The sequence below is a fragment of the Lemur catta genome, chromosome 3, assembly GCF_020740605.2.
Source record: "Lemur catta isolate mLemCat1 chromosome 3, mLemCat1.pri, whole genome shotgun sequence".
Lineage (NCBI taxonomy): Eukaryota > Metazoa > Chordata > Mammalia > Primates > Lemuridae > Lemur > Lemur catta.
The window spans coordinates 62,427,966-62,442,520 of record NC_059130.1 but is presented as its reverse complement, the minus strand read 5'-3'; the positions used below and the strand labels follow the sequence as shown (position 1 = coordinate 62,442,520).

General features: G+C 32.1%; 1 protein-coding gene across 10 annotated transcripts in view; it reads left to right on the top strand.

The window, feature by feature from the left end:
* The window catches only part of ADGRL2 (adhesion G protein-coupled receptor L2), a 188,292-nt gene that overhangs the window by 166,384 nt on the left and 7,353 nt on the right, over positions 1-14,555 (top strand). For all 10 annotated transcript variants that reach the window (XM_045547671.1, XM_045547679.1, XM_045547678.1 and 7 more), the window contains 5 exons: positions 86-306; positions 1,602-1,668; positions 9,213-9,304; positions 11,139-11,307; positions 13,986-14,114. In XM_045547671.1, the coding sequence (XP_045403627.1) occupies positions 86-306; positions 1,602-1,668; positions 9,213-9,304; positions 11,139-11,307; positions 13,986-14,114 (678 nt within the window). The remainder of the gene's footprint in view (positions 1-85; positions 307-1,601; positions 1,669-9,212; positions 9,305-11,138; positions 11,308-13,985; positions 14,115-14,555) is intronic.

The window sequence follows — 14,555 nt, the reverse complement described above, 5'->3', positions numbered from 1 at the left end:
CTGTCAGTGAATATTTTAGAGGTTTGGAGTGGGTTGATCGTATTCACAAGTTTTCTTTTGTGTTTTTTGTTCTTTTCCCATGTAGATTGCATGTCCAATATTTGCAGGACTTCTGCACTTCTTCTTTTTGGCGGCTTTTGCTTGGATGTGCCTAGAAGGTGTGCAGCTCTACCTAATGTTAGTTGAAGTTTTTGAAAGTGAATATTCAAGGAAGAAATATTACTATGTTGCTGGTTACTTGTTTCCTGCCACCGTGGTTGGAGTTTCAGCTGCTATTGACTATAAGAGCTATGGAACAGAAAAAGCGTAAGTAATTGCAAGTGACCTGAGTGTTTTTCAAGTGAATAATTTTTTAAAGCCTGTTAGCTGTCAGTGAGGGTCCCTGACAGATTAAAATAGCCTCTGAAAGCTTTATTGGTAAGAGAACGGGCATGCCGTGCACAAATTACAATCAAGTCTTTTGTAATTTTCTAGGTTCAGAGGATTTGTTCTCTGGTGAGGCAGATTCTAAATTATGGACTTTCTTTTTAACACAAAAGATTGACCTGAAACAAATTGAAAAAGTAAATAACTTTTTGGCCTTAGAAAGATATTAAGTAAAAATTCTTCTGAACTTAAAGCATCTGACAGGTTTAACTACTCAGTTTTAAGCTAATGCTTCATTAGCTCTCTTTGTGCAGCCGACCCTCTAGCTAACTCTCATTCTGAATTGTGACAGTAGCACATTCCATCCCATATGTTTTACTTTGATAATATTTTATCAAGCAGTTTGAAAGGATTAAAATGAGTCACTGTCTTTCATTTACAAAAATACAGATATTTACGGAAAGTGACAGAAGGTAGACACAGCCGTGTTTCTAAGGATTTTATTTGCTAGAGGCATGAATTTGCCTTCCAATTCTGTTTATTTTTTTCTTTGATAAAATTAGTTATATAAAGATTCTTTGGACTAAAGAAAGCTTTTTAACTGTACAGATGATGAAAGACAAATAAAAGGAATTCAGTGGGGATTCAGTGTTATATGAAAAATGAACCACTAAGTAAAATCTGTCTTAATAAGTTTATGCATCATTTACTCTAATACTGTATGAGTTCTGTGCTTTGATTTTTTTTTTTCCTGGTATGCATCCATTCCTAGTAGAGGTATTATATTTATGCTACACTGTTTTGCAACAAACATAACCTCTGAACAGGTTTTTTTTTTAAGCATTTTAGCTCAGAGAGATCTGAAAGGCAAATTTTAATGATTACATGTAGAACTTTAAAATGATGAGAAAATTTGGAATATTGAGTTTCAAGTCTTTCTTAGTAAAGTCAGAGGTCTTAGGGGTGGGGTGGTATTTATTGTTTTCCTCAAGCAAACACAATTTTGTATGTTTTTATCAAATGTAAAACAAGCAGGCTGAAATAAATCAATTGCTATCCTTCGTTAAGTCAAAGCCAACTCAGAATTATTAGAATTGTTCTCACCCATGATAAATCAATTTTCAAAGGCAAATGTAGATATAGTTTTATTTGTTAGATGTTTAAAATTCTTTTTCCATGTGATGCTGAGGATCCATCGAAGCTACTTAATGCATATTTTTTTCTTTTCATAATAGTTGCTGGCTTCATGTTGATAACTATTTTATATGGAGTTTCATTGGACCTGTTACCTTCATTATTCTGGTAAGCAGACTACTCCCTTTTCAGCTTGCTTTTTTGGCAATGCTATTCAAACAAGGATGATTTGTTTTAGTTAATTTATCTATGCATTCAAAGATTTATAAACAGTCTGTCTCACAGGATATTTATATGGTATATTTAAAATAATATACCATTATTGAGTTTATACATTTGCTAATTAATACTATTTCTAAAAAACATCTTTCCTCTAAAAAGTACTTTTCCCGTCTCTAATTCAGTATGCTAAAATATCATGTCATAATCTAAAAAATATACTCAATATAGGCCATACTATGAATTAAAGGAACGTTTCAGAAAAGTGAAAGAACATTACCTTAATTTTTACTGTCTTAAGTTCCACTTAGTAATTTAGTACTTTTAAATGAATGTCTATACCCTAAATTCTTTTTAGGGCATAAAAAGTTGCATAAACTTAGATTAATAAATGAAGATTAAATGGACTTTAAACTGATTAGAAATAAAATTACTTTTGTGAGACTTAAGATACCAAGTAAAAATATTGGTTTTTAAGAAATATTTTACGTGAATTTGATACAAGTTAAGAATAGTGACATTAAGGTACTTTTAAGCTTCTTGTATTACCCTTAGTGATGTTTGAAATATTTTTGAAATAAAAGAGTATAGGTAAAGTATCTAGATTTCAGTTTTTAAAAGTTTCACTCAGTTGCAGCACCATACTGATGGAAATGAGTGTTATTAACCATTATAAGATTGAAAAAGAAACAAGTTTAAATATTACCTATATCTTTTTATTCCTATTTTAGATATTTTTTCTTAATTTTTTTCAAAAAAGTGACACAAATAATCTCCTTAGGATACTTTTTATGGTTAAATAATGTTTCATAAAAATTGAGAGAAATTTTTAGTGGTTGAAGGAAACTTAAAGCCACTTCAAGTGTATGTATGTTTATCATTAAAATTAATTGTTTTACACAATTATTTTTACAAAGCAAAATGAAAATTTGAGATGAATGCCTGTAAGAGTCAAACCAGTAAAACATCCTCAAGTATTCCTAGGAAAACTGATTTCTCATCAGAATTATTCAATCCAGATGATTGCCCCAGTTTTTGTTCTTGGTGTTCCTCTGTTAACACAGCCTAAGCCTATCTAGAGTTAAATGACAAACAGCTGACATGAAGAGGTATGATCCTTAAAGATACAGCCTGCTTTTTTCTCGTAAGCCCTTGGTCAAACACATTTATACTTTGAAAAGTTTAAAGACTGCTTTAGGGATGTTTGGTCTATGAAAATATTGTGTGTTTACTTCTGTTATACTGCAGATTTCTTTATCTTATGTCTCTGAAGATAAGTACAGACTTTAGAATATTAAAAAAATTTTCACTTAGCAAAAGGAGTTAATATTTACATATACTCAGCTTTGAGTAAGAAAAGAGGTAAATGACATTTTATTATATTGCCCATTTACAATAAGAGGCCCACTATTATTTATTAGTCTTGTCATTTTTGTCTTGTACCAAATCCTTTAGGTTGAGATGTGGCAGGCTTTTTGGAACAGTATTCCCAACTTAAAAACAAACAAAAAACCCCAGCAGGTAGCAATCTCAGTGAAGATCTCCTTGGAATTCTTCTCCTGTCATTGCTTTGCCCTCTAATCATCCCGACACAAGAGAGGGAGACTAAGAGTGGTGTAAGAGTACAAAACATTATCTTGCTAAACAATATCTACCCTAAATTGAGTTATGATTGTACAGCATATGTTTGTTGAAAATACATTTACCTACATATATCCCTCTGGTCATATAAGATATTTAAAACTCAATTTAGACACAGATCTTAAAAATATAAATTATATTTTATACCATCCTTTTAAGAAATATTCTTACAGCAAAAATTACCTATTTATATTCCTGGGAAGTATAGCTTTGCATTTCTAACTTTTCTGAATTGAAACTGTTTAATTAGTTGTATTAAATAGGTGTACATTTTAAATAATAATCTATAAAGAAAAATAATATGCTAAGGAAGATAAAACTTCCTACTTCTGCATTTCTATAGAATGTCTTGCCTACAGGCACTAGAGTTATTATATCTATGAGAAAAGTGCTGGTAAGTAATGAGCAGTGGGAAACCATTAGTATGCCTGAAATGGTTTAATGAAAGCTTGGATCATGACACGTCAGGAGCTGTTCTTATCATTTGGACAGCTCCATCTGCATCGTTAATAATTAATTCAGTTCAGTAAGAGTTCAGCTCACACACTCATTTAGAAGTCTTCTTCAGAGAACACCTCTCTGGCTGCTAGTCCCAGGGAGAAATAGGTTTCTGCTTGGCTAACAGCAAAGATCTGGAGATACAAGTACAGTTTTAGAGTTGCATTTGCCAGGTAGCAAAAGCTCCAGGGAGGACAAAAAGGGTCAGAACATGTGCAGTTCAGCTAGGTTACTTCAGAGTGATGTTTCTGTTCTTCTGTCTTATCATATCCATGTCAGCATTGCAAGCTATGGAATGAATTTTAAGCTGCTAAGCTTAGACGGATGTGATTCAATTGAGCAGGTTGATGACCATAAAACAAACTGCACTCCTGTAATCTGTGGTACCTTTTTCTTTTTTTAAACTTCTTTGTATTTCCATGTTCATCAATATGGGTGAAGTTTAGCTGTGCCATATTATTAAGCAGTGTTGACTTTCATCAGCAGATTATACTGGCTGATTATTATAAATAATAATTTATGAAATCATTATTTGGGGATAGGTAAAGGAGTGATATTTGTCAGGGAGAGAGAAAGAATGATCCAGTTTGCTGATTTACAATTTTTAGCTGAATAGGAAATTTTTTTTCTTCTGAATTTACTCTTACCCCTTCACAAAAGGTTCTACTGAGAGATAGCCACCTACTGATCTTTACCTGTACACACACATACGCTCACACACACATGCCTGGAGCAGAGTTAAAAATCTGCTTAATTCCTAAATGAGTTGCTTCATCACCAAAATAAATCATCAGTACGGGCATTTAGGCTGGTGGGTTGACACAATGTGTAATACAGTCCTAATAACCTATACTTACTAGTGGCTTCTGTGTGAATAATTGACTACAGGTACCTACCAGATTTAGACAAATCTTTGTGTATATAGCTCTAAGTCCAGCTTTGTCCTTTCTCACTGATGCATAGAACTTTTCAACATATTCCAAAATATTATATTTGAACTTAATATTTATGTTGGAAAGAAAAAAAATAAGAGGAGCAAAATTGGCTGCATTGGAAGTGAAGGGAGAAGAGAGCATTTGGATGGCGGGGATATTCTTTTCTGCCTCTTTGCCTGTCTTCCAGTGAGAAGAAGGGGAAATACCATGTGTAAGGGTTGTGTTGTCTTTTTTTTTTTTAAATGCATACCAAATACAGAAAAATAAATTGGGAATAAGTAAAAGTAAAAAGGAGAAAGAAATCACTTATTCTAACCAGAAAAGAAAAAACAGCAGCACAGAAGTATATGGCTGGAAAGAGACATTTATGTCATGAGAAAAATGCAAAGAAGAAAGAAACTCAGATTTGCAGCCAGTAGTTCATTTGAAGCCAAACTTTTTTGTCTTAAAGTGACTATAGATTTTATCAAAGATGTTTTTATTTGCCCCTTTAGTTCTTGTTCTGATTCCCACAGTTGTATTTTAAGAAAACAAGAAAAGAATAGGAAGGGGGGAGGAATCTACTGAAATATTTTACCCTACAAAATCATAAGAATGTATTACTTCCAAAAAAGATTATAGCAACAGTAGTTATTCTGTGAAACTAAAATTTAGCTTTACATTTCTTAAACATTGGGAAAAAAAAAAAAAGAGAACTGTAAAACCACATTTTTAAAATGTGTTTATGCTTTGGTATATGTTCTATTTAATTCCAGAAAATATTTCGCTGTCATATATGTTGGTGGTAGCATAAATTGTTCAATATTTAAATGATATAAATATTTTTTCATTTCTCTAATAAGGTTAGTAAATAATATGTATTAGTGAAATTTTTTTTAAATGAATTAGGGAAAAGAAAAATCTTACATTTAGCATTTTTTGCCATCTTATGTTGTGATTCATAGCCTGTCTGCACACTTCTTTTCAAAACTACTTTGTCTTGAAATGATGGTATTTTTTAGGTATACTATTGCCTCATTATTTATGTGCCATCGAGTCATATTTCAGAGTCTAAATTAGTATTGGATTTAGCTATAAATTTCTTGGCAATCTAAATAGTGCATTGGCTGTAAGTTTTATTTTCAGTTTCTTTAAATTGGAGAATGTACACTTATAAAATAATCTGAGTGCAAAAATTCTGTGGTTTTATGAATATTTTTTCCAATACCTTCAGTTGTCTTTAAAGAGACTTTTAAGTCTGTTGAACGCATTCACTTGTAGGTATATTAGAAAGAAAAGCTTTTTAAATTTTTATTTCATGTGTGCACTTGGGTCTTATGCATTTGTGTGATACGTAACTATGTGAGAGCATAACTGGCAAAAACAAGTTTGGAGAAAGCACAACTAACTGTTAAGCGTACAGCTTGTCCAGTGGGAGTAGAAGTGTGGGTGGTTTTGTCAGTTGCTGGTTGTGGGATGGTACTGTTTTACAAGGGAAATGGAGAATTAGTCAGTTCTGACAAGTCCATCAGGCAGAAGTCATTTGAAGAGTATCCCTATTATTATACCGCCTATGTTTGAGGTAGTATTTTACATATTAATTAATTTTCTAATTTATATTCAATTCATTGATCATTTCTGAGTGACTTTTAAGTTGGATTATTTTTTATAGGAATGGAACCTTTTAAATATAGAACTAGTAAATCTTTGTTTTATTAGAAGACGCCTAATTTTCTTACCCAAAATGAATTGGTTAATTTAATTTGGAAAGACTGTGTTCTGTGACGCTAGACCACAGTGTATTGAATCTCAGCACTGACATTATAATAGCTAAGTAATCTTTGCAAGGTATTACTGTGTCTTAGTAATTTGTAAAATAGGTATACAAGTGCTGCCTGCTACCTCTGGAGGGAGATTTTATACTTACTGTTTTCCCATGTAATTTTCTGTATTTTCTGAACTTGTATTATGAACATGTTATATTTGTAACTGGAAAGATACACTAAACACTTATATATAATGTTAAAAAACCTCAGTAGAGTGAGGGGAGCAAAAGGAGAGAAATGCATTGAATAGCCTATTCTTAAAGGATTAAATGAGATAATATTTTCTGTGGCACATTCAACTAGGTTAGTCTTAACTAGAAAAAGTGACTTTATCATATTTAGGCTTTCATTGTATTTTTATATAGGGAGATTTCATTTTATTTCAGTTTTATTGGAAAATTTTAGCTGATTTTCTTCATTGAAAAATTGTTGTTCCAAGTTTACCTCCAAGAATTTAACATTTTCTACTCATTTTCTTTTCATGGTATAACAGTTTATATGCCCACATTCACATTCTTTACTTTCCTTATAATTTTACACATAGTAGTGGAAATTTTCCCTTCTGGAATGTACCAGCATTTCTAATATTTTGTTCTGGTGGGGATGAGAGGATAATTAATATGCTTAGAAAACAATGAACACCAAATTGTGCCCCTGTATGCTTCAGGAAATAGTTCAAGAAAAGGAGGGAAGAAACAAGATTCTGTTCAGAAGTGTGGAATGAAAAAAATAAATGTTCTTATCAGGACCTTCAGAAAGAAGGGGGAAAAATTTAAAGAATTTTAACTCTGAATTTGTAAAGCAGCCATCTTACCTAAGAGTTGTAGTTAATTGGTTTGTTTTTAGGATATTTATGGAGTTCTTGTTTTTAACCACCCTTGAATTTTACTAGTTAAGGCTACTGTTGCCATAAAATTTAAAAGTAGTAACACTGTTGACTTTGCCCTTTTTTTTTTTTAACAATTAGAGATACAATTTACTGTGATTCTTTAAAAACTCAAACAAATATTTACTGTACTATTAGAAGGATATCTCTAATTACTCAAAGGCAGGAATTGTTTCTTACTTAATCCACAATGCAATAAGTGCATCCTTGTTTGGAGCAGGAAAGTCAATAAATATTTGCTGAATGAAATGTGTTAGTAGTGTAACATCCCTGAAAATTCAGGCATTTATTTATATTGTGACCAACTAGAACAATCTTCAGAAAATAAAGCCAGGTAATGTTTCTACCATTTTGTTTACTTTTTCTCTAGGTAAGTATTTTAAGAAATTGATTTTTTAAATACTTTTTTTAAACAAAGAGCCACTTTGTCCCCAAGTAATTAACATTGAAAGATAGAATGCTATCTGCTAACACTTGCAAATTATGGCCATTAACCTCATTTTACCCCATAAGAGAGAATTGTACATCTAAGAGAAATCTTAAGGCACAGTAGACAAAATCATTTTTTCTGATTATAAAATCAGAAGCAGTGATGAATGAGTAAAATAATGTTATCATTTGATCGTGTCATATTGTGACTCAGTAGAAATGAGCGCATGTTATGGCAACAAGGTTATGCTGATTATCTGCCACTAAAATATTGAATTCATCCCACATACAGTGAGTGAAATGAGTCCTTTTCTGTATATACTATTTGGTTGATATTCTCTATATCATGTATAGCTCTCAAAATAACTTTTTTTTTTGTCTTTTTAAAAGTAATCCAAAAATAAAATGTCAAAAAAAAAAAAATCCAAGAGCAGTCTAGCTTAGTTCTATTTTTAGAACATAAAAATGGAACTGTTTCTTCTCCCTCCAACATTCTGCCAGGTGCCTGTAGAAATAAATGCAAATTACAAACTTTTGTCTTTTCTCTGTCAAAATACAACTCCTTTCTTCTGAGATCACTCATGTTGACCTTCTGGAGTCCCCTAACCTTCCTCCTGTGTCAGAACCTTCCTCAGCTTGCTTTTGTTTATACCTACATTCTTTGCACAGCTCAATGTTTAGAAGGACTCAAAACAGCCTTTTGCCAGAATTTACCTACTTTCTTATAATATGGAGACATAGAAAAAAGCACTGATGGCTTTTAACAGTTAAATAGCAAAAATATTTATATCAAAACTTTATCTTACCTTATATAACTAACATTTTTATATGTCATTTCATTTGATCTTCACAATTACGTTATAAATACATGGTGCAAATGTTACTATCCTCATTTAATCCATCAAAATCAAGAGCTAGACCGAACCCAGTGATTTTTCCACTATAGATTACTTGATGTAAATGCCCCTTCTGAGGAATTCACTTCAGTATTTCCATCAAATGGCTTTTAGGCCCGGGAGTATATCTAGCTAAAGAAACTAATTTAGGTTTTCTAATTTATTTAATCATTACCACGTGATACCGACTTAATGAGGTTGCAATTTCATGTCAAATGATCTATGAAAGAATTGATCATACATAGCCAAGTATTTTTTATATAGACGACTTGATCATTGCACACATAGACTAAAATTGAGTCGGTGCCTACCATATACACATGCCGTTGATGTATATGCAAAACCTTATTTATTTTTTTAACTCTTTGTTCATAGTAGTCTAATTCTTTATTTGTTCTAACAGCTAAATATTATCTTCCTGGTGATCACATTGTGCAAAATGGTGAAGCATTCAAACACTTTGAAACCAGATTCTAGCAGGTTGGAAAACATTAAGTAAGTATTTTGTATTTTAATTTTAATACTGGACAAACTAAGTAAAAGATACTCTCCACAGGGAACACAGGGATTTCCACCTTCTATCAACTGTAGAAATTATTCAGAATGAAGTTTTACTAATCAAGATTGAGTCTAAGTTTTACTATGTCACAGACATGGGTCAAAAATTAGATAATTTCTATTTTGATCTAGAGCCAAGAAATTGTTTCAGTGGCTTCGTGGAAATTTCATATCACTGTAGCAATTTCATTTGAATTTAAAATGCAGTTTAAAATAATGTTTCTATTTGCATGGCTGATATGATTATGTTAAGTTTGTTTTGTTAAATGACTTTTTGCTGTAAGGATTCTGAGCAGTTTCTACTCCTAATCCTGTTTTCCTAAGAGAATTTACTCTATTACTATTGTTAACTTGAAGATTATCTGTTGTTTCATGCTAATTAAACAAATGTTTACTTTATCTTAATGTTGAATAAAAGCTGCAATATTCTATTAGTGGAAAAATGCTATCTAATTAACAAAAAATTGATAGCTGTTGATTCATTAAACTATCCTATGGAATCATTTTCAGAGTTATTTTTAAAATATAAGCCGTTTAATTTAGAATTTGAGGAGGTATTATTCAAGTTGGTTATAATGGGGTTGTGAAAAATACTATTTTTAATGTAAAAAATGGCAGATCTATAGTAGGGGTAAATTTTTTTAAAAATTAGATGCTTTAGATAGGTTAGTGCCAGCTTCATTGCATGTTGCATGGTGAGAGAGAGAGCTAATCTTTAGCATCTCTCTCTTTTCTTCCTTTTCCTCTTTCTGTCTTCTCATCTACACCAGTAATTACCGTGTTTGTGATGGCTACTATAATACGGACTTACCTGGGTAAGGTAGAACCCTACAGTAACAAATTTATGGCATGATTTATATTTTTTACAAATCCGTCAATATCATGAATTGCCCTTAATTTTTATGATTATTTTGGAATATCTAATTTGCTGTGGTATTTTTAAACTATAATATGCCTTTATTTTTTAATTGCTTGCCTCTGCATTTTGACTTTCTTAATTTTGACTAATTTATAAAATATATAAATGCTTTCTTATTACTTTCTATTTTAATTCTGTCTAATAATTTTGTTTCTCTTTTCTGCTTATAATGCTTTCTAGCTATGAAGATAATAAGCCATTTATCAAGTAAGATCATTAGTTAGACATGGAATGCACTGACTTTAAATCCTCATTCCGTCCTATTTTCTACAGTTCTTTTCTCCTTAAGCTATTCATGATGAAATCTCTCCAAAATTATTTTATTTTGAAGTTGTTCTCATATTTTTGTCCCATTTCAGCGAGGCTTCTTCATGCTTTAGTTATAAAACCGTAGGTTCACCTAAGACTAGTTCATTAGACTCTGAAGTTTAGGTGTTAAGTGATTATCTGCCATTTAACTTTTCTGTATGTGTCACATTATTCAGTGTCATATGAGTACACCGCAGGAATAAAAATATAGGAGTAAACTCTAGGACTCCTTAATTTCTTTTACCAAATGCATATAGAAGACAAAATCTTGGGCTATTGTACATCTTGTATTTTAATGTAGTTTTGATACCTTGTTTATTCTGGACTAAGAAAAGGTCATACCTGCTGTTGCTGTTTTCACTGGAGGCTGCAGTACTAAATGCTATTGTTCTTTCTTAATCAATGAAAGGTTAAAGCCAAAATGCTGTTGAATTTTAATGTGAACATAGAGAAAGTCAACTGCTACTGATATGTTAATATTTAAGCATAATTTGTGTTTTCCCCTCATTGAACCTGTTAAAAAAATTCCCTTTATTTTTTCAGGTCTTGGGTGCTTGGTGCTTTCGCTCTTCTGTGTCTTCTTGGCCTAACCTGGTCATTTGGGTTACTTTTTATTAATGAGGAGACTATTGTGATGGCGTATCTCTTCACCATCTTTAATGCTTTCCAGGGAGTGTTCATTTTCATCTTTCACTGTGCCCTCCAAAAGAAAGTAAGTAATTGAAAACACCTGGGGCCTCAGTTTGCTTGTTCTTTGATTTGAAAATAATAGATATAATAAAGATTTTAAGTTACAACAGGCATATTATTAAATAGGATCATATTTTTTATTATAAACTAATTTTAATGCCTGTCTGAAAATTTAAGCTTCACAAATAAAATATTGACATATTTTATACCAAACATCTCTTGGATCTCAATGTGAGAGTGTATAAATGATACTTACATTCAGATTTCTTCTTTGCTAGTAAGTTCTGTAAAAGGCTTTGTACAAAGGGTATACAAGGTAAAAGAAAATATTAAATAAGCTCATTCTTTGCTCACTAAAGGGAATGCAGTGGTCCAAAATGAAATTGATTATAAGGATAAATGATGCTAATTTTTTAAAGCACCAGACATATAAAAAATGAATATTAATGTTGCCTTTTGAGTAGTTTTGAAAGATCTAGAAACCAATAATTAGTACCTCACATCTTATTATTTTGTCCTAATTTTATGTTAAGTGGAGTCAGCAAAAATAATTCCAAACTTAAAGTTACAAATGAAAAACTTTAATCTGTAGCAACAAGATGTAAACCCAGGTGAATTGTTTGGCTGCCATTTGGGTTTAAAATTTCCATGCCTTTCACTAGATATCATCCTTTCCCTTTCTACATATCTAATGTAGTCTTTTTATTCTGTTATTACTAGTTGGTCACTAAATTGAACAGAGAAATAGAATTGTGAAAGTGAAAACTATTATGTTTTCAGTCCTGACAAGATGATAGTGTTGTTACTTCCATCAGTTTTGAATAAGCTATAATTTTGAGATAATGGCAGTGGAATGTGCAATACTGACAGATAATGTACATTCACAGCAATATAGGCATTAGGCAAAACCAACACCGGAGGGTATTATTTGGATAAAATACCATTTTGATTGCCATTGTCTTGGTTATACAGCATTTCATAGCAGTTAACAGCCATTAGATGTGTAGAAATTTTTTGTGAGGTATGATGTGTTCTTTAATAACAATGAACTTTAACTTTCTAAAAACATTGTACAAGGATAACCGTAGCATTATAATTATTTTGAATTTTATGTATTTTCTACATAAACGAACACTTTGTATACAGGCATATTACCATATAGTCATAATTTCTTTGCTCGTGTGCCAAACATCTTTGACATAAAGCACAGACATAGAAAAAGGGTGGAGTAGTGAATATTTCCTCATATGTTAATTGAACAATGAGATTTTGCTATGCTTTTAAAATTAACAATTATATTTTAAAAGCATTGTGTTGCACTTCTTTTGAACATATTCTAGTTAGTCTTGGTCACATCCAGTTAAATGCTGCCAGGATGGATTGTTAAGAATATGATATAAGATGGTTAAGTTAAAATCATGGTCTTACTTCTTGAATGAACATATTTAGGCCAAAAAAATGCTTTGAAAGCTCAATTGCATTGTTATTTGTTCTAATAGGTGTAATTAAATAAAGCTAAGAAGATGAAAATGCAAGTGCACTTAGATCTAAAAGATCATATAGTGACTTGAATTTTCTAATTTTGCAAAGAGTGTAAGTGTTAAAGTCATGGTCTTTGCAGGCAGTTACTGGGCATAGACTTGTGGGGACGGGCAGAAAGCCTTTGAGTGTTTTTTACAACCCACTAGAAAAAAATATTTTCTTATGCAACTTCTCTTTCTTGTCTGACTTGTAATTTCAGAGTCTGGCTCTAATCCACAATAAAACACGTCTATATGCCAGTATAGTCGTACATAGTTCAGCACCCTCTCCACGTACCCTCCCAATTATTTACCACTGCTCTACGTGGGGCCCTATTATTTAGCAGTTACTTGGACTTTACTTTTTGAAGTTTAGTCGAAACTTCTTTTTAGGCCTAACAACTTTTCCATCTATTCATATATCCAAGCTTCAGGGGAAAAGGGAAATTACATGGGTAACTCATTAATGTGAATGGAAATTGCATAAATAGTTCCCTCGTGTGCTAATGAAGTGAATAGACATCTTAGACTCTCTACACTAAATGTTAAAGCTAGACACATCAGAAAATGAAGAAAACATTCCATCCTAATTAATGGCAAATGTATCAAAGTACTTTTTTCTTTATTCTTGTGCCAAAGTAGTCTTGTCATTATAAAGAGGTTACCCACAAAACTGTGCAATCCAGTAAAAGAGGTTTATGTATTAACCTACCTAAGAGGACACGAAGCATATAAAACTTAAATGACTGAATTACAGAGTGGTTAAATGTAATTAGGCAAGGAAAATACTAAAATTTTTGTCCTATTTTCTTAGCACAACATACAAAATTGGAGTTACTAAGTATATAGACAGGATAAAGCTTTGGATATATCGCTATGGTATTAATTAATAACTAACATCTGCATAGTAATAATGGGGTGTAAAGCCTCTCTACATGCCATATCACATTTTAAAGACCCCAGTAGCCAGTCTAGTGGCCTGAAATATTTTTCTGATTACTATTTCAGTAATTTTCATCAAACTTAATTTTGAAAATTTCTCCACGGATAAGTCCTAGTGGAACTTTAATTCTTCTCGGTTGTCTTCACTGTTCATTTAATGAGAGAGAAGTGGGGAGAGAGAGAGAGAGAAGCCAGTATGTTCATATTAATCCCCTGGTCTCGTGATCATTTGATGCAGGTACGAAAAGAATACGGCAAGTGCTTCAGACACTCGTATTGCTGTGGCGGCCTCCCAACTGAGAGCCCCCACAGTTCCGTGAAGGCGTCAACCACCAGAACCAGTGCTCGGTATTCCTCTGGCACACAGGTAACAAAGAGTTTGACGGCATCTTTAATTAACCTTATTTATAGAAGGCCTGCTGAGACATGTTCTGTTCAGATGCACTAACTGTCTCCTCATTATAATGATCCAGATAGCAAATACTTGCTTTTTTAGTATTTTGGTTTTAATTTCTTCTCAAATATTTCTTCAAGGTGTTTCTTTAGACATAAACATGCTTTCCTGTGGAGAGTTCTGTAAGAAGTATATCATAATCATTTCATATCCTAAGGCCATATAGCACAGTGCTCATTGTGGGCACTCAATAAACATTGGTTGAGTAATCAGTTATCTCCACTTTTTTAAAAAAAGTGAATAAAATAACACCTTTTTAAGAGTGAAGGATGAAATACCACTCAGAGGCTTATGAGAGAAACAACAGGGCAGTATAGTCCTCCTTAGTTTTAGACCAGAAACAACACACATTCT